Raw genomic sequence first — 25885 nt, 5'->3', positions numbered from 1 at the left:
TTTGCTGCAATACAGTATATCTTATGGAAATATTTAGTTGAACACATAATGCTCTAACATTAAGTATCATTTTTGGTCCAACATATATTTTCTCATTAAATTTCCTCTGTGTTGCCTTTTGCAGGCACTTTGCTTGTCTGTCATCAAAGTACATGTGTCCCGGGGTTCCTGCAGTGATGAGCACGCTGCTCGCCAACATCAATGCCTTCTACGCCCACACAACAGCCTCCACCAATGTGTCCGCCTCCGACCGCTTTGCTGCCTCCAATTTTGGGGTTTGTACTGACACACTCGCACCGAAACCTTAAGATACTCTCCTGTTTCCATTGTGTATGCACTAGGGTTGTACGGTATACCGGTATTTGTATAGTACCGCGATACTAATGAATCATATTTGGTACTATACAGCCTCTGAAAAGTACCGTATAGTACAGGGGTCGGCAACCCGCGGCTCCGGAGCCGCATGCGGCTCTTTGACCACTCTGATGCGGCTCAGCTGCATTCTTGCCAACCCTCCCGATTTTTCCGGGAGACTTCCGGATTTCACTGCCTCTCCTAGGGCAAACATTCTCCGATTTTCACCCGGCCAACAAAATTGAGGGCGTGCCGTGATGGCGCTGCATTTTGCGTCCTCTACAACCTGTCGTCGCGTCCGCTTTTTCACCTAAGAAACAGCGTGCCGGCCCAGTCACATTTTGTCTGCTCACACACTAAGTGACAGCAAGGCATACTTGTTCAACAGCCATACAGATCACACTGATGGTGGCCGTATAAACAACTATAACACTCTTACTAATATGCGCCACACTGTGAACCCACACCAAACAAGAATGACAAACATATTTCGGGAGAACATCCACACCGTAACACAACATAAACACAACAGAACAAATACCCAGAATCCCATGCATCCCCTACATTACACACCCTGCTACCACCAAACCTTGCCCACCTCAATCTACGCACGGGGGCTGGGGGGATGTTGTTGATGTGTGGGGGGGCAGGGTTGGGGTGGCGGGCTTTGGTGGTAGCGGGGGTGTATAAAGTAGCCCCGAAGAGTTAGGGATGCATGGGATTCTGGGTATTTGTTCTGTTGTGTTACGGTGCGGATGTTCTCCCGAAATGTGTTTGTCATTCTTGTTTGGTGTGGGTTCACAGTGTGGCGCATATTAGTAAGAGTGTTAAAGTTGTTTATATCGCCACCCTCAGTGTGATCTGTATGGCTGTTAACCAAGTATGCTTTGCATTCACTTATGTATGTCTGCTGAAGCCTCATATAACACGTAACTGGGCTGGCAAGCTGTTTGTTCACGCCGTAGAGGGCGCTAAAGGTAGTGACATCACGGCACGCCCTTATTATTGTTGTTTGGTCGAAAATCAGCATACATTCGAGAGAATAGTTTCCCTGAAATTCGGGAGTCTACCGGAAAAATCGGGAGGGTTGGCAAGTGTGACGCTGTCAAGTGCCCTTCATATAAAACTCGCGGGCCGCACTAACATGACATTTCCATATTAAGGTGCGGGCCGCGTGTCTGAGACCCCTGGTTTATACATAGCACAAAGCAAAAAAAAACTTTGTATGTAGTGTTATTTCATTTTAAATTTCAAAAGAGTTTTGTGGCTCCCATTGTTTTCTTTAATTTGTGGAAACGGGTCAAAATGGCTCTTTGAGTGGTAAAGGTTGCAGACCCCTGGTATAGTATATTAACACTGCTGGTTTTACGAGCAGAGGAGCATGTTCGGCAGCGCACAATCACAGAGTACTTACAAGCACACACAGTGTGTTGACAGAAAAGGGAGAACGGATGCATTTTGGCTTAAAAACTAACGATAAAGGTGAAGTTATAACACTGAAACATCCTCAGGAAGAGGTGCTTTAAGACATGGCTAGCTAGTGTTGCATCTGACCAGTCTACCTCTCAGGGAATTAAAGTCACTGGTCAATCCCAAGTTCTTTCAGATGACATATATGCAGAGTAAGAAGGACCATCAAGACAGAATAGGAATATTATCAAGTTTTACTGAAGCTTCAGGAGACCAGCCCGCATCAATACAGTCATACCGTCATCTCGGGATGGTCTAACATTCAAACAGGAAGAGACAACTTCTTGAATACGCAAACATCCCCCCACCATCTCCAGAAAGGAACACAGGCTCATTGTTCTACTACAGATAAGATATAAGGGAGTACTCTAACCCCTACATTGCAAGCTTTCAAGGTAACACACACAGTTTACTTGCGGACATATTCCTAAAAAAATAGAAAGAGTGCAAATGGAAAAACACTAGCTGATTTAAACGTGACTATGAATAAAGAAAGGACTCTTAAACATATATGCATTCTCCACACTAGCTAGCGGCTAACGTCCATCCGCAGTCGGCAGTGTTTTAGCTACTTCTAAATCACTAATCCTCGCCTCCATGGCGAGGAATAAAGTACGTTTCTTACAAGTATCATCCCTGCAGGACGAGGAATAGCTAAACATGCTTCACTACACACCGTAGCTCACCGGCGTCACAATGTAAACAAACGCCTTTGATATTTTTTGGAATATTATTTATTTTTAAATAAATATTATGTTTATAAACTCAGGAAATATGTTACTGGACACATGAGGACTTTGAATATGACCAATGTATCATCCTGTAACTACTTGGTATCGGATTGATACCAAAATGTGTGGTATCATCCAAAACTAATGTAGAGTATCAAACAACAGAAGAATAAGTGATTATTACATTTTAACAGAAGTGTAGATAGAACATGTTAAAAGAGAAAATAAGCAGATATATCATATATATATATATATATATATATATATATATATATATATATATATATATATATATATATATATATATATATATATATATATATATATATGTCTGCGTGCTGTCGTCTTATTGAACGTACCTCAACGAAGATAAGACGACAGCTCTAAAACGCCCTTGAACGTACCTCAACGAAGATAAGACACGCAGACGAAGCAGAGACAAGGCAATCACAAGGCCCCCAGCACATTCCGTCACGTATTGTGTGTACTGGAGATACTTTGCATGATATGTGTGACCCCTCTCTTTAGAGGCAGCCTCAGTGATGTTAACTAGGGAACTCCTGAATAAATAGAGGAGCGCGTGGGGCTGTACCTTAGAGCGTGGTGGGAGACTGTAACTGAGTGTGCAGCCCCAAACGTTTCTCCTCATGAGAAAATTTGAACTCCGTCCCTGCCTGATTCCTTCTTCTTGTCTTGTGTAATAGATAGTTCGGTGTTTGAACCTGACAATTAGCTCGTTGTAGTGCAGGATGAAAGAGCAATAAGGTGCAGATATAAATAAATAAATTACTGTACAGATAAATATATTGCACTTTTTGCATATACATCCACGTTTATGGATGTATGTTATATTGTCTTTATATTCCAGTCCTTGGCTGTTAGCGAGCTAAAACAAAGAAAACATCTGCAGCGAGGCCACCCCTCATATGCCGTGGAAGATAACAAGTTGTGTGCCCTTGCACGAAGCAGAAAAGAGCACGATAAATAATAATATAATGTGCCTTTAAGTATAAGAGTTGTGTGATAACTTATATAGAATTATTCTAACACTAATGCAACAAAATGTTGTTCTTATCTGTACTGTAAAGTTCAAATTTGAATGACAATAAAAGGAAATCTAAGTCTAAAATGAGGGAAAGTGCCACTCTACATAGCAACCGAAGCTGCGGTCAAAGTTGGAATAGCCACAAAACCCATTTTAAGATATTCAACCAACTACTGCCGTCTAAAGTGGATAGTGCACCCCCCCATGTGTTACGTTTCATGTGTCAGGCAAATCCCGACAAATGCGACCATTTGGATCCCCTTCCTACTGTATGCGCACACAACCAAAATGTTTTTGTCTACAGTTTTACATTATGTGAAGTATCTTTCTACAAACACTGTCTACAATGTGTACAATGTCGCCTCTACAGAAAGAGCGTTTTGTCAAGCTGTTGGACCAACTGCACAACTCTCTGCGCATTGACCTCTCCACCTACAGGGTAAGACTATTCATATACTGGTCATGTACTGTATCTCCTGTAATCCTACTGTAAAAGCAGTATATTTATCAGTCATAGCAATTGTTGCTTCCGACCAGACTTCCCTCCCAGGGAAGTAAAGTCACTGGTCACTCCCAAGTTCTTTCAGATGACATATATGCAGAGTAAGAAGGACCATCAAGACAGAATAGGAATATTATCAAGTTTTACTGAAGCTTCAGGAGAACAGCCCAGACCAATGCATTCTCAAATTGTTCTAACACTCAAACGGAAGAGCCAACTTCTTGCACATGAAGAAAGCCCCCACCTGTCTGGAAAGGAACACAGCCTCATTGTTCTACTACAGATAGGACAAAAGGGAGTATTCCATCTCTTACAGTGCCAGCCTTCAAGGTAACACACAGTTTTCTTGCGGACATAAGATAAGAAATAGAAAGAGTACAAATGGAAAAACACTGGCTACTTTAAACATGACTATGAATACAGAACAAACTCTTAAACATATATGCATTCTCCACACAATGCATTTTGCCTTCAACAACATTTGGTTTGAAATCATACCACAGTGTCCTAACTGACCTCATAACCTAAATCAAAACCTTTTTTGTTTCTAGAATCACTTCCCTGCCAGCAACAAGGACCGCCTGCAGGATTTAAAATCCACAGTGGATCTTCTAACCAGTATTACATTCTTCAGGATGAAGGTATTTTATCGGATTTAGTCCTTTTTGAGGTCTCTATAGTGTGGGTTATTTAACGTCACCACAAACAACACGGTGATGTGCAAGTAGTTCTGATACCGCCATCTGGTGTTCAGGTCCAGGAGTTACAGTCTCCACCCAGAGCCAGTCAGGTGGTGAGGGACTGTGTCAAAGCCTGCCTCAACTCCACGTATGACTACATCTTCAACAACTGTCAGGAACTCTACAGCCGACAGTACCAGCCTGTGGACACAGTCAGTTTGCATACGATACTACTACTACTACATATGATACATAGCTGCATACGATACTACTCCCACATATGATACACAGTTACATACGATACCACTAAAAATGATACATGTTACATACGATACCACTACATAGGATACATGGTTACATATGATACCACTACATATGATACATAGTTCCATACGATACCACTACATATGATACATGGTTACATACGATACCACTACATATGATCCATAGTTACATACAATACCACTACATATGATACATAGTATTACATGGTGTTTAAAGATTCAAATTTTAATTGAAATAAATAATGATGAGACATTTTTTTCTAATCCAGATTAAGGAAGAGCTTTCCCTGGAGGACCAGGGCCCGAGCATCAAGAACTTGGACTTCTGGCCCAAACTCATTATGCTCATCGTCTCCATCATTGAAGAGGACAGGAACTCCTACACACCTGTGTTGAACCAGTGAGTTTATTTGCCTTTACGTGTCAAAGGGGAACAAAATTGCTTTTATTTTATTTTGCCATTGTTGCGTCGACCAGCCCTTCCTCCCAGGGAATCTAAATTACTGGTCAATCCCAAATTCTTTCGATGACATATATGCTGAGTAAGAAGGACCATCAAGACAGAATAGGAATATTATCAAGTTTTACTGAAATTTCAGGAGAACCACCTAGACCAATACATTCATACCGACTTCTTAAATTGTTCTCCCATTCAAACGGAAAAAAAATACTCTTTAAAGAAGAAAGCAGCCCCCCCCTCTCCCCCAGATGAGGAATGCCTCTCCCTTTCCCAACACAGATAAGGCAAAGAGGGGGGATGTATTGACATTCCAATGTCTAAGACACTAAACAGACCTTTGACGACAAAGAGAAGCTGGTATACAGAATATACAAAGGAAAAGTACTAGATGATCTAAACATGGCTATGAATAAAGAAAGAACTCTTAAACATATATGCATTCTCCACACCTATTAATCACAATCATTATAAAAAACGTGACGAAAGATGGATTTTTAAAAATATATTCTAAGTAGTAAATAAATGCGATCAAAAGTCTGCTTACAATGGAGCCGCTCTATTCTGCCTATGAAGCCGTTAATGTTTTATATACATGATGTAATGTAGTACTTACATTACATATATACGTTCAGAAAATGTCATTAATTGGATTAGAACTGAGTGATAATATTTTGAGGGTGATCACCACCTGGATTCAGGATTTTTTTTTTAAGTGTTCTTTACGATTTCGAAATAGGGCGAAGCGGAAGTCTGCATCCCCTCTCTCCTCTTCTCGTATATTAAATATGTTTTTGTCACTTTGCTTGCAGGTTTCCTCAAGAATTAAACGTAGGGAAAGTGTCGGCAGAAGTCATGTGGACATTGTTTGCACAAGACACAAAGTATGCTATGGAAGGTAAGTGACAGCAAAACTAATGTCAGGTTCAAACAGACAAGAAGCAAGGAATCATGCAGAGACAGAATTCAATTTGGCTCAATTTGGGAGGTCCCTGGTTACATCACTGAAGCTGTCGCTGAGGGAAGGGGGGTAATCTCGACAACTCCAGTTAGACACAATATATGATTATACATTGTGACACAGTTAGTCATATGAAGCCCTCTGGTTCTCCTGCAGATGCCCTCCCACCTCGCCTGTTTAAGGAGGTACTTGCTACTATTGGACCAAGTGTCCTTAACATTATCAATAGTAGCCTCTCTTCTGGAATAGTTCCAGTAGAGTTTAAACATGCAGTGGTACGACCTCTACTTAAAAAACCCAGCCTCGACCCCTCTCTCCTCTCTAACTTCAGACCTATCTCTAATCTTCCATACATTTCCAAAATATTAGAGAAGGTTGTCTACAGTCAGTTGTTGCCCTTCTTAGAGGATAATGGTATCACTGAGCTGTTCCAGTCCGGTTTTAAAGCCCTCCACAGCACAGAGTCAGCGCTTCTAAAAGTTTTTAACGATATCCTCCTGTCCACTGATTCTGGTAAATATGTTGTCCTGGTGCTTTTAGATCTGTCTGCTGCGTTCGACACCGTCGACCACGCCACCTTAATCACTCGTCTTGAGAACTGTGTGGGCATTAAGGGCGCCGCCCTCAACTGGTTCCGGTCGTACCTAACCGACAGGAGTTTTTGTGTAAAAGTAGACTGTTTTATGTCGTCCACAGCTCCTTTACCACATGGGGTCCCCCAGGGCTCAATCCTTGCCCCAATTTTATTTGCGCTTTCCCTTCTCCCCCTTGGTTCTATTTTTAGGAAGTACAGTATTGCATTTCATTTTTATGCCGATGATTGCCAGATTTATTTTCCCATGGCACAAAATAACACGGTTCAACATCTTATTGACTGCCTGCACGACATCAAAGTCTGGCTTTCAGCTAACTTCCTGAGCCTAAATGAAGATAAAACAGAAGTTATGTTGTTCGGTCCAAGTCGCTCTCCCTCCTCCAACGTTGACCTCGGCACTCTGACCCCGTATCTCAGCGACTCTGTCACAAACCTGGGGGTAAAGTTTGACTCAGATTTTAAATTCGAAAAACAAATCAGCAGCGTCGTTCAAAAAAGCTTTTATCAATTACGCCAAATAGCGAAAGTGAAACCGCTTCTATCAAGACATGATCTTGAGAAATTAATCCACGCCTTTATCTCGACTCGTCTTGATTACTGCAATGCCCTGTATGTAGGCATTAGCCAGGCCTCCCTCGCCCGCCTGCAGCTCGTGCAGAACTCTGCTGCTCGTCTGCTAACACAGACCCGCAGACGTGAGCACATCACCCCTATTTTAGCGTCCCTTCACTGGCTCCCTGTGCGTTACCGAATACATTTTAAACTCCTTTTATTTGTTTTTAAATGTCTAAACAACCTCGCGCCAACCTATCTCTCCGACCTCCTTCAGCCTTACTGCCCCACCCGATCCTTAAGATCAGCCGATCAGCTGCTGTTGACGGTCCCTGACACAAGGCTGAAGCTTAGAGGTGACAGAGCTTTCGCCGTTGCTGCTCCCAAGCTCTGGAACGACCTACCCCTGAGTGTTAGACAAGCCTCCTCTCTTCCTGTTTTTAAATCTCTCTTAAAAACATACTTTTATTCCATGGCTTTTAACACTGAGTGATATCCATCCTGCAATGGCGCCCCATAATACACCTGCTGTGATCCTGTTTTTATGTTTTTATTAATTCTATTTTAATTATTTATTTTTTATCGTGTTCTGTTTGTGTTGTGTTGTGTTTGCTCGGTACTCGTTTTATCTTTTAACCTGCTCATTGTACAGCACTTTGGCTACCCCTGTGGTAAATTTTAAATGTGCTCTATAAATAAAGTTGATTTGATTTGATTTGATACAAAAATGCAAATGTGTTGACGCTGGTGATATCGCCTTGTCTCAGCTCTGTCTGCGTCACGGCGGTGTTCAGCCATGGCAGTCAACAGGCCGAGTCTGGACACAAACACTGATACCAGACTGGCTTGCAATCTTTTGGACTGCCAGCTTTGCACAGACAAAGAAGAATACCACTTCGGCACAATTGATAATAACTATAGCAACGGCCCTTAAGCATAAAAGTTGTGTGATAATATATACATCATTATTCTAACAACTAACCTACTGGCTTGGTTACCATGACACCCGTTTGGCACTCCTTGTGTAAGAAGTAATCTGAATGATGGGACTAAGATGAGGACACCAATGAGCAAAGAAAAAGTTCACCGCTAGACAAGATATAACAACAATGAAGAATGGAAGAAAGCATTTATTTCTGCAGGCATTTTCAAGCCTTATCACGTTTCCTCGGAGTGTCTTTGCGCTTTTTTGTTACCTGGCCCAGCAGCACCACATCCCAAAGGACATTTATCGGCCGATAAATGCTTTAAAATGTAATATCGAAAATTATCGGTATCGGTTTTTGTATTATCGGTATCGTTTTTTTGTTTGTTTGTTTTTTTGTTTTTTTTTAAATTAAATCAACATAAAAAAGACAAGATACACTTACAATTAGTGCACCAACCCAACCCCCCCCCCCCCCCCCCCATTTACACTCATTCACACAAAAGGGTTGTTTCTTTCTGTTATTAATATTGTGGTTCCTACATTATATATCAATATATATCAATACAGTCTGCAAGGGATACAGTCCGTAAGCACACATGATTGGTCCACTAATAGTACTAACCTTTAACAGTTAATTTTACTCATTTTCATTCATTACTAGTTTCTATGTAACTGTTTTTATATTGTTTTACTTTCTTTTTTATTCAAGAAAATGTTTTTAATTTATTTATCTTATTTTATTTTATAAATTTTTTGAAAAAGGACCTTATCTTCACCATACCTGGTTGTCTAATTTAAGCATAATAATGTGTTGATTCCACAACTGTATATATCGGTATCGGTAATTAAGAGTTGGACAATATCGGATATCGGCAAAAAAGCCATTATCGGACATCCCTAATTATTTTGACCTGGGGGGCCAAATTTTGAAGAAAAAAAAATGTGTCAGGGAGCCGCTATATCGGATTTTTAGGAATACTAATACAAAACCTCACAATAATGTAATAACAATTAAAACTTCAACATTTCAACTCATTTAGACCATTCAAGTTTTTTATCATTTTCTAAAAAATTCCCGCTTTACCCGAAATTTCAATTTTTTTTTATAAATTCCCATTGAAATCAATGGGACATTCTTCAAAGTTCCCCAATTCCCACATTTTTCATCTGATTCAAACTGTTCCAACTTCAAACTGTTCAGCCTATTCGGGGATCGCGGGCTTTCCCTTTACAAATTCCCAGATTTCCCAGAATTCCAGGTTTTCCGGGACATTTTTACCATTTAAAATTAATTGGTAATTTTTCTAACTTTCACCATTTCCACATTTTTCAAACCATTCCACCTTCAACACATTCCACCATTCTGGAAATTCAAATGACCCTTTTTTCCAAGTTCAAAAAAATTCCAGGATTTTCCAGAAATCCTGGTTTTCCAAAGCCCTATTTCCACCCTTTTTTCTAGCGACTACTCCTTCCACATTTTTTTACGCATTTTAACCGTTTCATCGTCAAAATATTCCTCTTAATTAGGACAAAAAACGAAGTTCTTTTTTGAACTGGAAACATTCCCGGTTTTCCCGGAATTCCAGGAATTCCGAAATACCATTTCTCAATTCAACATGTTACTACTTCAACATTTCTCGACCGATTTGAAAAATTCCAACACCAACCATTTCTACTCATTCAGACCATTCAAGATTTATACCATTATACCACAATGGGACATTCTTCAAAGTACCCCAATTCCCACATTTTTCATCTGATTCAAACCGTTCCAACTTCAAACTGTTCAGCCTATTCGGGAATCACGGGCTTTCCCTTTACAAATTCCAAAAATTCCCAGATTTCCCAGAATTCCAGGTTTTCCGGGACATTTTTCCCATTTAAAATGAATTGGCCATTTTTCTAACTTTCACCATTTCCACATTTTTCAACCGATTCAAACCATCCCACCTTCAACACAATCCACCATTCTGGAATTTCAAACTACCCTTTTTTCCAAGTTCAAAGAAGTTCCAGGATTTTCCAGAAATCCTGGTTTTCCAAAGCCCTATTTACACCCATTTTTCTAGCGACTACTCCTTCCACATTTTTTAACGCATTTTTAACCGTTTCATCGTCAAAACATTCCTCTTAATTAGGACAAAAAACACAATTGTTTTTTGAACTGGAAAAATTCCCGTTTTTTCCGGAATTCCAGGAATTCCGAAATACCATTTCTCAATTCAACATGGTACTACTTCAACATTTTTCGACCGATTTGAAAAATTCCAACACCAACCATTTCTACTCATTCAGACCATTCAAGATGTATACCATTTTCAAAAAAATTCCCGCTTTACCTGAAATTCCCAATTTTAGGGCAAATTTCCATTGAAATCAATGGGACATTCTTCAAAGTTCCCCAATTCCCACATTTTTCATCTGATTCAAACCGTTCCAACTTCAAACTGTTCAGCTTATTCGGGAATCGCAGGCTTTCCCTTTGCAAATTCCAAAAATTCCCAGATTTCCCAGAATTCCAGGTTTTCCGGGACATTTTTCCCATTTAAAATGAATTGGTCATTTTTCTAACTTTCACCATTTCCACATTTTTCAACCGATTCAAACCAATCTACCTTCAACACATTCCACCATTCTGGAAATTCAAACTACCCTTTTTTCCAAGTTAAAAGAAGTTCCAGGATTTTCCAGAAATCCTGGTTTTCCAAAGCCCTATTTCCACCCTTTTTTCTAGCGACTACTCCTTCCACATTTTTAACGCATTTTAACCGTTTCATCGTCAAAACATTCCTCTTAATTAGGACAAAAAACAAAGTTTTTTTTTGAACTGGAAAAATTCCCGGTTTTCCCGGAATTCCAGGAATTCCGAAATACCATTTCTCAATTCAACATGTTACTACTTCAACATTTCTCGACCGATTTGAAAAATTCCAACACCAACCATTTCACCTCATTCAGACCATTCAAGTTTTTTTTTACCATTTTCAAAAAAATTCCCACTTTACCCAAAATTCCCAATTTTGGGGGAAATTCCCATTGAAATCAATGGGACATTCTTCAAAGTTCCCCAATTCCCACATTTTTCATCTGATTCAAACCGTTCCAACTTCAAACTGTTCAGCTTATTCGGGAATCGCAGGCTTTCCCTTTGAAAATTCCAAAAATTCCCAGATTTCCCAGAATTCCAGGTTTTCCGGGACATTTTTCCCATTTAAAATGAATTGGTCATTTTTCTAACTTTCACCATTTCCACATTTTTCAACCGATTCAAACCAATCTACCTTTTCCAGAAATCCTGGTTTTCCAAAGCCCTATTTCCACCCTTTTTTCTAGCGACTACTCCTTCCACATTTTTTAACGCATTTTAACCGTTTCATCGTCAAAACATTCCTCTTAATTAGGACAAAAAACACAATTGTTTTTTGAACTGGAAAAATTCCCGGTTTTCCCGGAATTCCAGGAATTCCGAAATACCATTTCTCAATTCAACATGTTACTACTTCAACATTTCTCGACCGATTTGAAAAATTCCAACACCAACCATTTCACCTCATTCAGACCATTCAAGTTTTTTACCATTTTCAAAAAAAATCCCACTTTACCCGAAATTCCCAATTTTGGGGGAAATTCCCATTGAAATCAATGGGACATTCTTCAAAGTTCCCCAATTCCCACATTTTTCATCTGATTCAAACCGTTCCAACTTCAAACTGTTCAGCCTATTCGGGAATCACAGGCTTTCCCTTTGCAAATTCCAAAAATTCCCAGATTTCCCAGAATTCCAGGTTTTCCGGGACATTTTTCGCATTTAAAATGAATTGGCCATTTTTCTAACTTTCACCATTTCCACATTTTTCAACCGATTCAAACCAATCTACCTTCAACACATTCCACCATTCTGGAAATTCAAATGACTCTTTTTTCCAAGTTCAAAAAAAATTCCAGGATTTTCCAGAAATCCTGGTTTTCCAAAGCCCTATTTCCACCCTTTTTTTCTAGCGACTACTCCTTCCACATTTTTTTACGCATTTTAACCGTTTCATCGTCAAAACATTCCTCTTAATTAGGACAAAAAACAGAGTTATTTTTTGAACTGGAAAAATTCCCAGTTTTCCCGAAATTCCAGGAATTCCGAAATACCATTTCTCAATTCAACATGGTACTACTTCAACATTTCTCGACCGATTTCAAAAATTCCAACACCAACCATTTCAACTCATTCAGACCATTCAAGTTTTTTTTTACCATTTTCAAAAAAATTCCCGCTTACCCCGAAATTCCCAATTTTGGGGGGGAAATTTCCATTGAAATCAATGGGACATTCATCAAAGTTCCACAATTCCCACATTTTTCATCTGATTCAAAATATTCAGCCTGTTTAGAAATGGTGTGCTCTACTTCAACAATTAGTCATTTTGAAGTTCAACTTCAGCATTGGAGCATTCACACACAATTCCTTCAGTTATTGCTTGATCTAGTACTAATTAATTAATTAATTAATTGATGGATTATGTTAAGCCACACCGTTTTGGGACTTCAAAGAGCCTGCTCTCTAAAAAGACCCGAGCATCCCACTATTAGTTTGTACTGTTTGTTTTGATTTGTATTCAATGCTTTATTATTTAGAGCTGTTCATAAACATACAATATGTTAAATATATACAACGTTGTCCTGTCATTTGTTTTGTTCTATTCGTAAAATACAGTGATAGGCATATTTGAAACATTGCTGCAAAAGGTGATTGGTGATTAATCATTTGACAGCCCTAATAAAAACACGTTTGTGTCTTTGTCCATCCAGAACATGAGAAACACCGACTGTGCAAGAGCACCGACTACATGAACTTGCACTTCAAAGTGAAGTGGCTCTATAACGAATATGTCAAAGAGCTACCAAGCTTTAAGGACGTTGTTCCAGACTACCCATCGTAAGTCACCACTAACACGATGAATTCACTCAATATAAAGTTTTGGTAAGACTTGGTGTAAAAGTTGTGTTTTTACTCTTTGTAGATGGTATCTACAGTTTGTGCTGCAGTGGTTGGATGAAAACGAGGACGTGTCCATGGAATTCATGCACGGAGCCCTAGAGAGAGACAAAAAAGATGGGGTAAGAGTGTGGATATTTTAAGATACAGTAGGGCAGTGTTTTTCAACCACTGTGCTGCGGTAGTGTGCAGTGAGATACAGTCTGGTGTGCCGTGAGAGATTATCTAATTTCACCTATTTGGGTTAAAAAATATATTTTGCAAACCAATAATTATAGTCTGCAAATGATGTGTTGTTGTTGAGTGTCGGTGCTGTCTAGAGCTCGGCAGAGTAACCGTGTAATACTCTTCCATATCAGTAGGTGGCAGCCGGTAGATAATTACTTTGTAGATGTCGGAAATAGCGGGAGGCAGCGTGAACTATAAAGGTATTTAATGCTTAAACAAAAAATAAACAAAAGGCGAGTGCCCCTAAGAAAAGGCATTGAAGCTTAGGGAAGGCTATGCAGAACGAAACTAAAACTGAACTGGCTACAAAGTAAACAAAAACAGAATGCTGGACGACAGCAAAGACTTACTGTGGAGCAAAGACGTCGTCCACAATGTACATCCGAGCATGACATGCCATCAACAATGTCCCCACAAAGAAGGATAAAAACAACTAAAATATTCTTGATTGCTAAAACAAAGTAGATGCGGGAAATATCGCTCAAAGGAAGACATGAAACTGCTACAGGAAAATACCAAAAAAAGAGAAAAAGCCACCAAAATAGGAGTGCAAGACAAGAACTAAAACACTACACACAGGAAAACAGCAAAAAAGTCCAAATAAGTCAGGGCGTGATGTGACAGGTGGTGACAGTACACTAGAGATGCGCGGTTTGCGGACACAACCGCGGAGTCCGCGGATAATCCGCGGGTCAGGCGGGTGAAATTAAAAAAAATTAGATTTTAAATAGATTCAGGCGGGTGGCGGTTAAACCAATTCGGAAATATATATATATTAGATGTGTATGTAACCAAACAGGAAATGGGTGTCAGACTATGTGTGGAATTTAACTGGAGGCTTTTACCGTAAGTGTTGGAGGTGCGTGTTGAGAGGAGCGGTGCTGTCAGACAAGGGCGAGGCAGGCAGGGTTTGTCCAGGGGCGGAAGCATGGTCGGGAGGCAGGAGGAGGATCTCTGGTGGCGGTTGTTTAAGTAGTCGTCCCTCTCATCAGTGCCGGGTGTGTTGATTGAAGATGGAACGCAGCTGCCTGCAGCAGTTTGAGTGACGAGCGCGCTTGGAGGTGCGCTCAGCGCGGCTCCCAGATGATTGCGCACTGGTGTGCGTCTGGGCCGTGACAGCATGGCACGCATTGAATGTCTCTGCTGCATTGGATCAGTCTCCTTTCTTTAACAGGCAAAAGCTTTATAACCTCACTAATGCCTTGCATCGTCTATATTAGATATATAAAACTGGGCGGGTGCGGGTGGGTGTGGTTTTGATAAAATGTTGGTTCGCGTGGATGGCGGATGGTTGACGACTTTTGTGATGCGGTTGTGGATGAAATAATTGCCTATCCGCGCATCTCTACAGTACACCTACTTTGAGACAAGAGCTACAGTATATTGATGCATGCTTGGTTATGGTTTAAAGTCATATCCAACAATTGCGACATCGACTTTTTACTGTCAACTGAGTTTCGTTTTTTTAATGATTTCTGCTGGTGGTGTACCTCCGCATTTTTTCAACGCAAAAAATGTGCCTTGGCTCAAAAAAAGGTTGAAAAACACTGCAGTAGGAGATTGTCACATTTTTTACTTGACTCTAAATTGCCATGATATAAACGCTATTGACTATTAAAGACACTCTGACACAACCAACCCCCACACTATGGGGTTGGTTGTCACAATGTTCTGTTGTACAAAAAAACAGAAGACAAATACGGCAGCGCTGATTATTTCCAATTTAACGTAAAAAAACAGAAAAAGCCCTCACTACAAGTTCAGCTGTCTTACTCTGGAGAAGACTATGTACAGTCGTGGCTCGTCTAAAGTTTGCTGCTGATCACATGGACAAAGATAAGACCTTCTGGAGGAAAGTTCTGTGGTCAGATGAAACAAAAATTGAGATGTTTGGCCACCAGCACCAGTTCCATTGGCAGCAAAACAGGCCCAGAGCATAATACTACCACCACTTATTGCTTTTGCACTATCTTGTTCAGCTCATTCATTGTTTATGTTCTTTGTTTGTTTTGTTTTGTTTTTTGCTCTATGCTTTTTTAACCTGTAAAGCACTTTGGTTCAATTTAAAAGTGGTTGTAAACGTGCTATATAAATAAAGTTGACTTGAATTGACTTGACTTAACCGCCATGCTTGACGGTAGGATTGGTGTTCCTGGGATTAAAGGCCTCACCTTTTCTCCTCCAAACATATTGCTGGGTATTGTGGCCAAACAGCACAATTTTTGTTTCATCTGACATCACATGGACAAAGATAAAACCTTCTGGAGGAAAGTTCTGTGGTCAGATGAAACAAAAGATAGTGATTGGAGCACATATGGATAGATAGTACTTCTTCAGGAGAGTTCCCTCAGGAAAATTAAAACTATATTTTTTTTGTCACAAAACTAGGGATGTCCGATAATGGCTTTTTGCCGATATCCGATATTCCGATATTGTCCAACTCTTTAATTACCGATACCGATATCAACAGATGTATACAGTCGTGGAATTAACACATTATTATGCCTAATTTGGACAACCAGGTATGGTGAAGATAAGGTACTTTAAAAATGTTTTTATAAAATAAGATAAATAAATTAAAAACATTTTCTTGAATAAAAAAGAAAGTAAAACAATATAAAAACAGTTACATAGAAACTAGTAATGAATGAAAATGAGTAAAATTAACTGTTAAAGGTTAGTACTATTAGTGGACCAGCAGCACGCACAATCATGTGTGCTTACGGACTGTATCCCTTGCAGACTGTATTGATATATATTGATATATAATGTAGGAACCAGAATATTAATAACAGAAAGAAACAACCCTTTTGTGTGAATGAGTGTAAATGGGGGAGGGAGGTTTTTTGGGTTGGTGCACTAATTGTAAGTGTATCTTGTGTTTTTTATGTTGATTTAATAAAAATAAATAAATAAATAAAAAAAACCAAAAAAAAAACGATACTGATAATAAAAAAAACGATACCGATAATTTTCGATATTACGCATTTATCGACATCCCTACACACAACATTCATGAAGTTTGGTTTTGACCACAGAACCTTCCCCCAGAAGGTCTTAGTCTTTGTCCATGTGATGTCAGATGAAACAAAAATTGAGCTGTTTGGCCACAATACCCAGCAATATGTTTGGAGGAGAAAAGGTGAGGCCTTTAATCCCAGGAACACCAAACCTACCGTCAAGCATGGTGGTGGTAGTATTATGCTCTGGGCCTATTTTGCTGCCAATGGAACTGGTGCTTTACAGAGAGTAAATGGGACAATGAAAAAGGAGGATTACCTCCAAATTCTTCAGGACAACCTAAAATCATCAGCCCGGAGGTTGGGTCTTGGGCGCAGTTGGGTGTTCCAACAGGACAATGACCACAAACACACGTCAAAAGTGGTAAAGGAATGGCTAAATCAGGCTAGAATTAAGGTTTTAGAATGGCCTTCCCAAAGTCCTGACTTAAACGTGTGGACAATGCTGAAGAAACAAGTTAATGTCAGAAAACCAACACATTTAGCTGAACTGCACCGATTTTGTCAAGAGGAGTGGTCAAAAATTCAAGCAGAAGCTTTAAGTGCCTTATTGCAGTGAAACTTGCCAAGGGACATGTAAGCAAATATTAACATTGCTGTATGTATACTTTTGACCCAGCACATTTGCTCACATTTCAGTAGACCCATAATAAATTCATAAAAGAACCAAACTTCATGAATGTTTTTTTTGTGACCAACAAGTATGTGCTCCAATCACTCTATCACAAAAAAAATATGAGTTGTAGAAATTATTGGAAAGTCAAGACAGCCATGACATTATGTTCTTTACAAGTGTATGTAAACTTTTGACCACGACTGTAGGTAATTCAATTTCTCTGATCTAATGAGTGTAACAACCAACCCCATTTTCCCCTACAAACAAAAAGAGGTGTGAAAATGTAAGGCCATTACAATCCCTCCACACGTGTGTTTCAGTTCCAGCAAACCTCCGAGCACGCTCTCTTCTCGTGCTCTGTGGTGGACGTCTTCACCCAACTCAACCAGAGCTTTGAGATCATCAAGAAACTGGAATGTCCCGACCCGAATGTCATGGCACAGTACAGTCGCCGCTTCTCCAAGGTAACATGACGTCATATTGAGGGACAATACCAGGGATTATATTAGCAGATGAACAGTTTGAATGTAATTGTCTGGAATTTGTACTGAGTGTATCATTTTAATGCTCATAAAAGTGTCTTATGCTTTATCTTTCCAGACTATTGCCAAAGTTCTTTTAAAGTACAGTGCCATCCTCACCAAGAGTTTTCCTTCTTATGTCGACAAGGAGAAAATTGTAAGTGGCCATCTTTCTAATTTCTTCTGAAACATGCACATTGGAACCTCACCTTAAGAGTGACTCTACTTAAGAGTATTTTGGGATAAGAGCTGTTTGTGGGTGGTCTTATTCACGTGCCTTCACATCCACACCGTCTATAAGTTAGAACGATACGCTACTTTGTAGAGATGTCCGATAATATCAGACTGCCGATATTATCGGCCGATAAATGCTTTAAAATGTGATATCGGAAATTATCGGTATCGGTTTCAAAAAGTAAAATGTATGACTTTTTTAAAATGCCGCTGTGTACACGGACGTAGGGAGAAGTACAGAGCGCCAATAAACCTTAAAGGCACTGCCTTTGCGTGCCCAGTCACATTATATCTACGGCTTTTCACACACACAAGTGAATGCCTGCATACTTGGTCAACAGCCATACAAGTCACACTGAGGGTGGCCGTATAAACAACTTTAACACTGTTACAAATATGCGCCACACTGTGAACCCACACCAAACAAGAATGACAAACACATGTCGGGAGAACATCCGCACCGTAACACAACATAAACACAACAGAACAAATACCCAGAATCCCTTGCAGCACTAACTCTTCCGGGACGCTACAATATACATCCCCCTCTACCTCCTCATGCTCTCTCAGGGAGAGCATGTCCCAAATTCCAGGCTGCTGTTTTGAGGCATGTTAAAAAAAAGAATAATAATAAATATGGCAGTGCCATGTTGGCATTTTTTTCCATAACTTGAGTTGATTTATTTTGGAAAACCTTGTTACATTGTTTAATGCATCCAGCGGGGTATCACAACAAAATTAGGCATAATAATGTGTTAATTCCACGACTGTATATATCGGTATCGGTTGATATCGGAATCTGTAATTAAGAGTTGGACAATATCGGATATCGGCAAAAAAGCCATTATCGGACATCTCTAGTTAGAACTGTACGCTACTTTGTATTAGAAATGGCAACAGCAAAGGATGCATGTGCACGTACGAGCCAGTCGGCCCCACAACAAGCGGATAAAGAAAAAGAAGGCGCTTTTTGACTACAGCGTCGGACTACAATGGGGGACTCTCGCAAAGCACTTTGGGTAAACCTTTACCATATATGGAGATAACCGCTGACGTCACGCTTAGTGCGAAAAAAGGAAGTATGAAAAAAGGCAAGATTGTTTTATAAATATTTCCGCAGTGCCTCCGAGGTTTGATTTCAAATTGAGTTGAGTTTGAGTTTATTTGGAACGTACACGCATACTACATGATACATCACAATTTCCAGTTTCTCTTTTCAACATGTTCGAAAAGGAGTAGGAAGAAGCAGAGCTTATTTAATCCTACCCCTTTTCTTTTTACATAACAGTTGCGAAAACTTTTGTTCGCTTCCTATTGTCAATTTATTCACAATATACTCCATAAGTAGTCACAATAAAAATAAATAAATAATACTCGGTGAAGTAAGTTGCATTTCCCATGGTGAGACGAGTAAGATTATTTTGAAAATGAGATAAATTCAGAATGTTTATCATGCTTCTTCTTCTTTGCACTTTGTAAACACTTTAAGTTTGAAGAGTTTCTTGAAGTGGATCATATTAGTACATTGTTTGATTGCTTTGCTTAATCCATTCCATCATTTAATTCCACATACTGATATACTGAAGGTCTTAAGTGTTGTACGTGCGAATAATATCTAACCCGTGGACATTTATCCATGAAAATATGGAAAAGCTGCTGATGGTGTGTTTGAAAGAGAAGCAACTTGAAGGAGATACCGTAGGAGTCTACTCTCTAAAAGTGTGTTTTTTATTTTTAAAAGGCATGTTACATGTTAGAGTTGTGCTTTTATTGGTTTCAATTCATTTCAATGGCAGACTGTGATTTGAGATACAGACAGATCCAATTAAGCTCGTAAATTGAGGTACTAATGTATGAATCCTGTGCAAACTCATCATCACGTCTTACTGTGTGTACTTTTGTGTTGCATACAGCCCTGCGTCCTGATGAATAATGTGCAGCAGCTGCGTATTCTGCTGGAGAAGATGTTTGAGTGCATGGGGGCCAAACAGGTAATGTCAAAGATCCATTTTTTTATTTTTTTAAACAGTACATTTTATTTTCTATCAATCCTCAATGGATATATTGTACCTACTGTATGTCCTTCTGAGAGCCATTTGCTTTTGGGTCATGTACACAAATGGCGCTCAGGCTGATTGGATTCATAACTCAATAACTAGTTCCTATTAACTAGCATGCATGTGAGCAGCCTGCATATAACAGGTGGATTTTTAAAGGATGTTCTCGCTTGTGTTAGATTGCCACAGTGGAAGCATCGGTACGTATTATAGTGTGAGGTATTAGTCAATATGTAAAGTTGTCATTCTACGGACTAGAACAGAGGTGTCAAAGTCTTTTTCACCGTGGGCCACATCTAACAGTGAATACTATGATTATAATTTTTTTTAATGCATTTTATTAGTAGATTTTTTTTAAACTAAAATGTAAAAAAAAATATGGTCAATTGCAATAATTTCACCTCAAAAGTTTGTGTGTATTACTGTAAATGAAAAAACAGTACTGCTGTTTTTATGGTAAAAAAACAGCGGAATTTTACTGTAAAATTTACATAGTTTTTTTTACTGTGAATAAAAAAACTGCAATTTTACAGTGAAATGTTGGCACCTGAGCTGCCAGTTTGTTTGTTTATTTTTCAACGCGAATCAACAACTGTAGATTTTACGGTGTATTACCGTACTGTAAATGCCAAAACGGCACCACAGTTAAAAAAAAAAGTAAAAAAGTACTGTTTTTTTTTTTTTCATTTAGAGAAAAATGCTGTAAAAAAACCACAGTAAATTCCACAATTCTACCATGAAATCTATTGCTACCTTTTGATTTTTTGGTGTATTACTGTAAATGCCAAAACGACACCACAGTTTATTACAGTAAAAAAAAGTACAGTTTTTTTTCCATTTAGAGAAAAATGCTGTAAAAAAAAATACAGTAAATGTCACAATTTTATCATGAAATCTATTGCTATCTTTAGATTTTTTGGTGTATTACTGTAAATGCCAAAACGGCACCACAGTCCATTACAGTAAAAAAAAGTACTGTTTTTTTCATTTAGAGGAAAAATGCTGTAAAAACCAGTAAATTTTACCATTAAATCTATTGCTACCTTTAGGTTTTTCGGTGTATTACTGTAAATGCCAAAACGACACCACAGTTTATTACAGTAAAAAAGTACTGTTTTTTTCATTCAGAGTAAAATGCTGTAAAAAAAACACAGTAAATTCCACAATTTTACTATGAAATCTATTGCTACCTTTAGATTTTTCGGTGTATAACTGTAAATTCCACAACTTTTCCATGAAATTTATTGCTACCTTTAGATTTTTCGGTGTATTACTGTAAATGCCAAAATGGCACCACAGTTCATTACAGTAAAAAAGTACTGTTTTTTTTTTCATTTAGAGAAAAATGCTGTAAAAAAACACAGTAAATGTCAAAACTTTACCATGAAAATCTATTGCTACCTTTAGATTTTTCGGTGTATAACTGTAAATTCCACAATTTTACCATGAAATCTATTGCTACCTTTAGATTTTTCCGTGTATTACTGTAAATGCCAAAACGGCACCACAGTTTATTGCAGTAAAAAAAAGTAGTTTTTTTCATTTAGAGGAAAAATGCTGTAAAAAAACACAGTAAATTGCTACTTTAGATTTTTCGGTGTACAACTGTAAATTCCACAATTTTACCATGTAATCTATTGCTACCTTTAGATTTTTCGGTGTATTACTGTAAATGCCAATACGCCACTACAGTTTATTACAGTAAAAAAGTACTGTTTTTTTCATTCAGAGAAAAATGCTGTAAAAAAACACAACTTTACCATGAAATCTATTGCTACCTTTAGATTTTTCGGTGTATTACTGTAAATACTAAAACGGCACCACAGTTCATTACAGTAAAAAAGTACTGTTTTTTTTTTTTTCATTTAGAGAAAAATGCTGTAAAAAAAACACAGTAAATGTCACAACTTTACCATGAAAATCTATTGCTACCTTTTGATTTTTCGGTGTATTGCTGTAAATGCCAAAACGGCACCACAGTTCATTACAGTAAAAAAGTACAGTTTTTTTTTTTCATTTAGAGAAAAATGCTGTAAAAAAACACAGTAAATGTCACAACTTTACCATGAAATCTATTGCTACCTTTAGATTTTTCGGTGTATTACTGTATATGCCAAAACGGCACCACAGTTCATTACAGTAAAAAAGTACTGTTTTTTTTTTCATTTAGAGAAAAATGCTGTAAAAAAAACACAGTAAATGTCAAAACTTTACCATGAAAATCTATTGCTACCTTTAGATTTTTCGGTGTATTACTGTAAATGCCAAAACGGCACCACAGTTTATTACAGTAAAAAAAAGTACTGTTTTTTTCATTTAGAGGAAAAATGCTGTAAAAAAACACAGTAAATTGTTACCTTTAGATTTTTCGGTGTACAACTGTAAATTCCACAACTTTACCATGAAATCTATTGCTACCTTTAGATTTTTTTGGTGTATTACTGTAAATGCCAAAACGGCACCACAGTTCATTACAGTAAAAAAGTACTGTTTTTTTTTTTTCATTTAGAGAAAAATGCTGTAAAAAAACACAGTAAATGTCACAACTTTACCATGAAATCTATTGCTACCTTTAGATTTTTCGGTGTATTACTGTATATGCCAAAACGGCACCACAGTTCATTACAGTAAAAAAGTACTGTTTTTTTTTTCATTTAGAGAAAAATGCTGTAAAAAAAACACAGTAAATGTCAAAACTTTACCATGAAAATCTATTGCTACCTTTAGATTTTTCGGTGTATTACTGTAAATGCCAAAACGGCACCACAGTTTATTACAGTAAAAAAAAGTACTGTTTTTTTCATTTAGAGGAAAAATGCTGTAAAAAAACACAGTAAATTGTTACCTTTAGATTTTTCGGTGTACAACTGTAAATTCCACAACTTTACCATGTAATCTATTGCTACCTTTAGATTTTTTTGGTGTATTACTGTAAATGCCAAAACGGCACCACAGTTCATTACAGTAAAAAAGTACTGTTTTTTTTTTTTCATTTAGAGAAAAATGCTGTAAAAAAACACAGTAAATGTCACAACTTTACCATGAAATCTATTGCTACCTTTAGATTTTTCGGTGTATTACTGTATATGCCAAAACGGCACCACAGTTCATTACAGTAAAAAAGTACTGTTTTTTTTTTCATTTAGAGAAAAATGCTGTAAAAAAAACACAGTAAATGTCAAAACTTTACCATGAAAATCTATTGCTACCTTTAGATTTTTCGGTGTATTACTGTAAATGCCAAAACGGCACCACAGTTTATTACAGTAAAAAAAAGTACTGTTTTTTTCATTTAGAGGAAAAATGCTGTAAAAAAACACAGTAAATTGTTACCTTTAGATTTTTCGGTGTACAACTGTAAATTCCACAACTTTACCATGTAATCTATTGCTACCTTTAGATTTTTTTGGTGTATTACTGTAAATGCCAAAACGGCACCACAGTTCATTACAGTAAAAAAGTACTGTTTTTTTTTTTTCATTTAGAGAAAAATGCTGTAAAAAAACACAGTAAATGTCACAACTTTACCATGAAATCTATTGCTACCTTTAGATTTTTCGGTGTATTACTGTATATGCCAAAACGGCACCACAGTTCATTACAGTAAAAAAGTACTGTTTTTTTTTTCATTTAGAGAAAAATGCTGTAAAAAAAACACAGTAAATGTCAAAACTTTACCATGAAAATCTATTGCTACCTTTAGATTTTTCGGTGTATTACTGTAAATGCCAAAACGGCACCACAGTTTATTACAGTAAAAAAAAGTACTGTTTTTTTCATTTAGAGGAAAAATGCTGTAAAAAAACACAGTAAATTGTTACCTTTAGATTTTTCGGTGTACAACTGTAAATTCCACAACTTTACCATGAAATCTATTGCTACCTTTAGATTTTTTTGGTGTATTACTGTAAATGCCAAAACGGCACCACAGTTTATTACAGTAAAAAAGTACTGTTTTTTTTTTCATTTAGAGAAAAATGCTGTAAAAAAACACAGTAAATTGCTACCTTTAGATTTTTCGGTGTACAACTGTAAATTCCACAATTTTACCATGTAATCTATTGCTACCTTTAGATTTTTCAGTGTGTTACTGTAAATGCCAATACGCCACCACAGTTTATTACAGTAAAAAAGTAGTTTTTTCCTTTTAGAGAAAAATGCTGTAAAAAAACACAGTAAATGTCACAACTTTACCATGAAATCTATTGCTACCTTTAGATTTTTTGGTGTATTACTGTAAATGCCAAAACGGCACCACAGTTTATTACAGTAAAAAAAGTACTGTTTTTTTCATTTAGAGAAAAATGCTATGAAAAAAACACATAAAATTCCACAATTTTGCCATTGCTACTGTTGCGTCTGCCCAGTATTCCCTCTCAGGGAATTAAAGTCACTGGTCAATCCCAAATTCTTTCAGATGACATATATGCAGAGTAAGAAGGACCATCAAGACAGAATAGGAATATTATCAAGTTTTACTAATGCTTCAGGAGACCAGCCCAGACCAATACATTTATACCGGCTTCTCGAATTGGTCCAACATTCAAACGAGAGAAACTACTTCTTGAAAAGGAAAGCAGTCCCCCCAGAAAGGAATGCGTCCCCCTTCCCCAGCGCTGATAAGATAAGGAGGGGGATGCATCCTTCTCACATTCCAATGCCTAAAACACTACACAGACCTCTGCAGACAAAGAGAAACTGGTATACAGAGTATACATGGAATACTAGTATCGTATTTTTCGAACTATAAGTCGCAGTTTTTTTCATAGTTTGGCCGGGGGTGTGACTTATACTCAGGAGCGACTTATGTTTTATATGTTATAGTTATTTGAATGACTTTAACCATAATATGTTACGTTAACATACCAGTTGGTTATTTATGCCTCATATAACGTACACTTATTCAGCCTGTTGTTCACTATTCTTTATTTATTTTAAATCGCCTTTCAAATGTCTATTCTTGGTGTTGGCTTTTATCAAATAAATTTCCCCAAAAAATGCGACTTATACTCCAGTGCGACTTATATTTGTTTTTTTTTCTTATTATTATGCATTTTCGGCCGGTGCGACTTATACTCCGAACAATTAACAAGTATACTAGCTGCTCCAAACATGACTATGAATAAAGAACGAACTCTTAAACATATATGCATTCTCCACACTACCTTTAGATTTTTCGGTGTATTACTGTAAATGCCAAAACGTCTCCACAGTTTATTACAGTAAAAAAAAAAGTACTGTTTTTTTCATTTAGAGGAAAAATACTGTAAAAACCAGTCAATTTTACCATGAAATTTATTGCTACTTTTACATTGCACAATTTGATGGATAACTTGCTTTGAAATCATTATTATTAGTATTTATCTATTTAAAAAATGGTTTGAATGTTTGATAATATATTTTTGCATAATTAGCCCATATTTAAGTTAACATAATTTGCAATTACGTGGAGTACTTTTTTTTTTTTTTTTCCCATAATAGAAAGAAAAAATACATTTAGTAAGAAACGTTACAGTACTTTATTGATACTTATTATTTCCAGGCTTTCAAGGGCCAAATAAAATGAAGTGGCGGGCCACATCTGGCCCCCGGGCCTTGAGTTTGACACCTGTGGACTAGAAGATATTGGCAATAATGACATCACTTTAGAGCTGGTAGTT

At 37.7% G+C, this 25885-nt stretch overlaps 1 protein-coding gene across 9 annotated transcripts in view; it reads left to right on the top strand.

Moving 5' to 3' along the window:
- LOC133619663 (protein unc-13 homolog B-like) overlaps positions 1–25885 on the top strand; it is a 172137-nt gene that overhangs the window by 118163 nt on the left and 28089 nt on the right. For 5 of the 9 annotated variants that reach the window (XM_061980854.2, XM_061980851.2, XM_061980850.2 and 2 more), the window contains exons 21-31: positions 125–275; positions 3971–4039; positions 4654–4743; positions 4857–4994; positions 5336–5466; positions 6336–6421; positions 13363–13489; positions 13575–13671; positions 17734–17877; positions 18014–18091; positions 20082–20159. In XM_061980854.2, coding sequence (XP_061836838.2) covers positions 125–275; positions 3971–4039; positions 4654–4743; positions 4857–4994; positions 5336–5466; positions 6336–6421; positions 13363–13489; positions 13575–13671; positions 17734–17877; positions 18014–18091; positions 20082–20159 — 1189 coding nt within the window. Of the gene's footprint in view, positions 1–124; positions 276–3970; positions 4040–4653; positions 4744–4856; positions 4995–5335; positions 5467–6335; positions 6422–13362; positions 13490–13574; positions 13672–17733; positions 17878–18013; positions 18092–20081; positions 20160–20404; positions 20426–25885 lie in introns of all 9 variants that reach the window. The other 4 variants (XM_072915346.1, XM_072915347.1, XM_072915348.1 and 1 more) reach the window with 1 other exon arrangement.

Source organism: Nerophis lumbriciformis, linkage group LG20 (genome assembly GCF_033978685.3).
Source record: "Nerophis lumbriciformis linkage group LG20, RoL_Nlum_v2.1, whole genome shotgun sequence".
Taxonomy (NCBI): Eukaryota; Metazoa; Chordata; class Actinopteri; order Syngnathiformes; family Syngnathidae; genus Nerophis; species Nerophis lumbriciformis.
The sequence above is the reverse complement of the archived record's forward strand: the minus strand, read 5'-3'. Positions and strand labels throughout refer to the sequence as shown.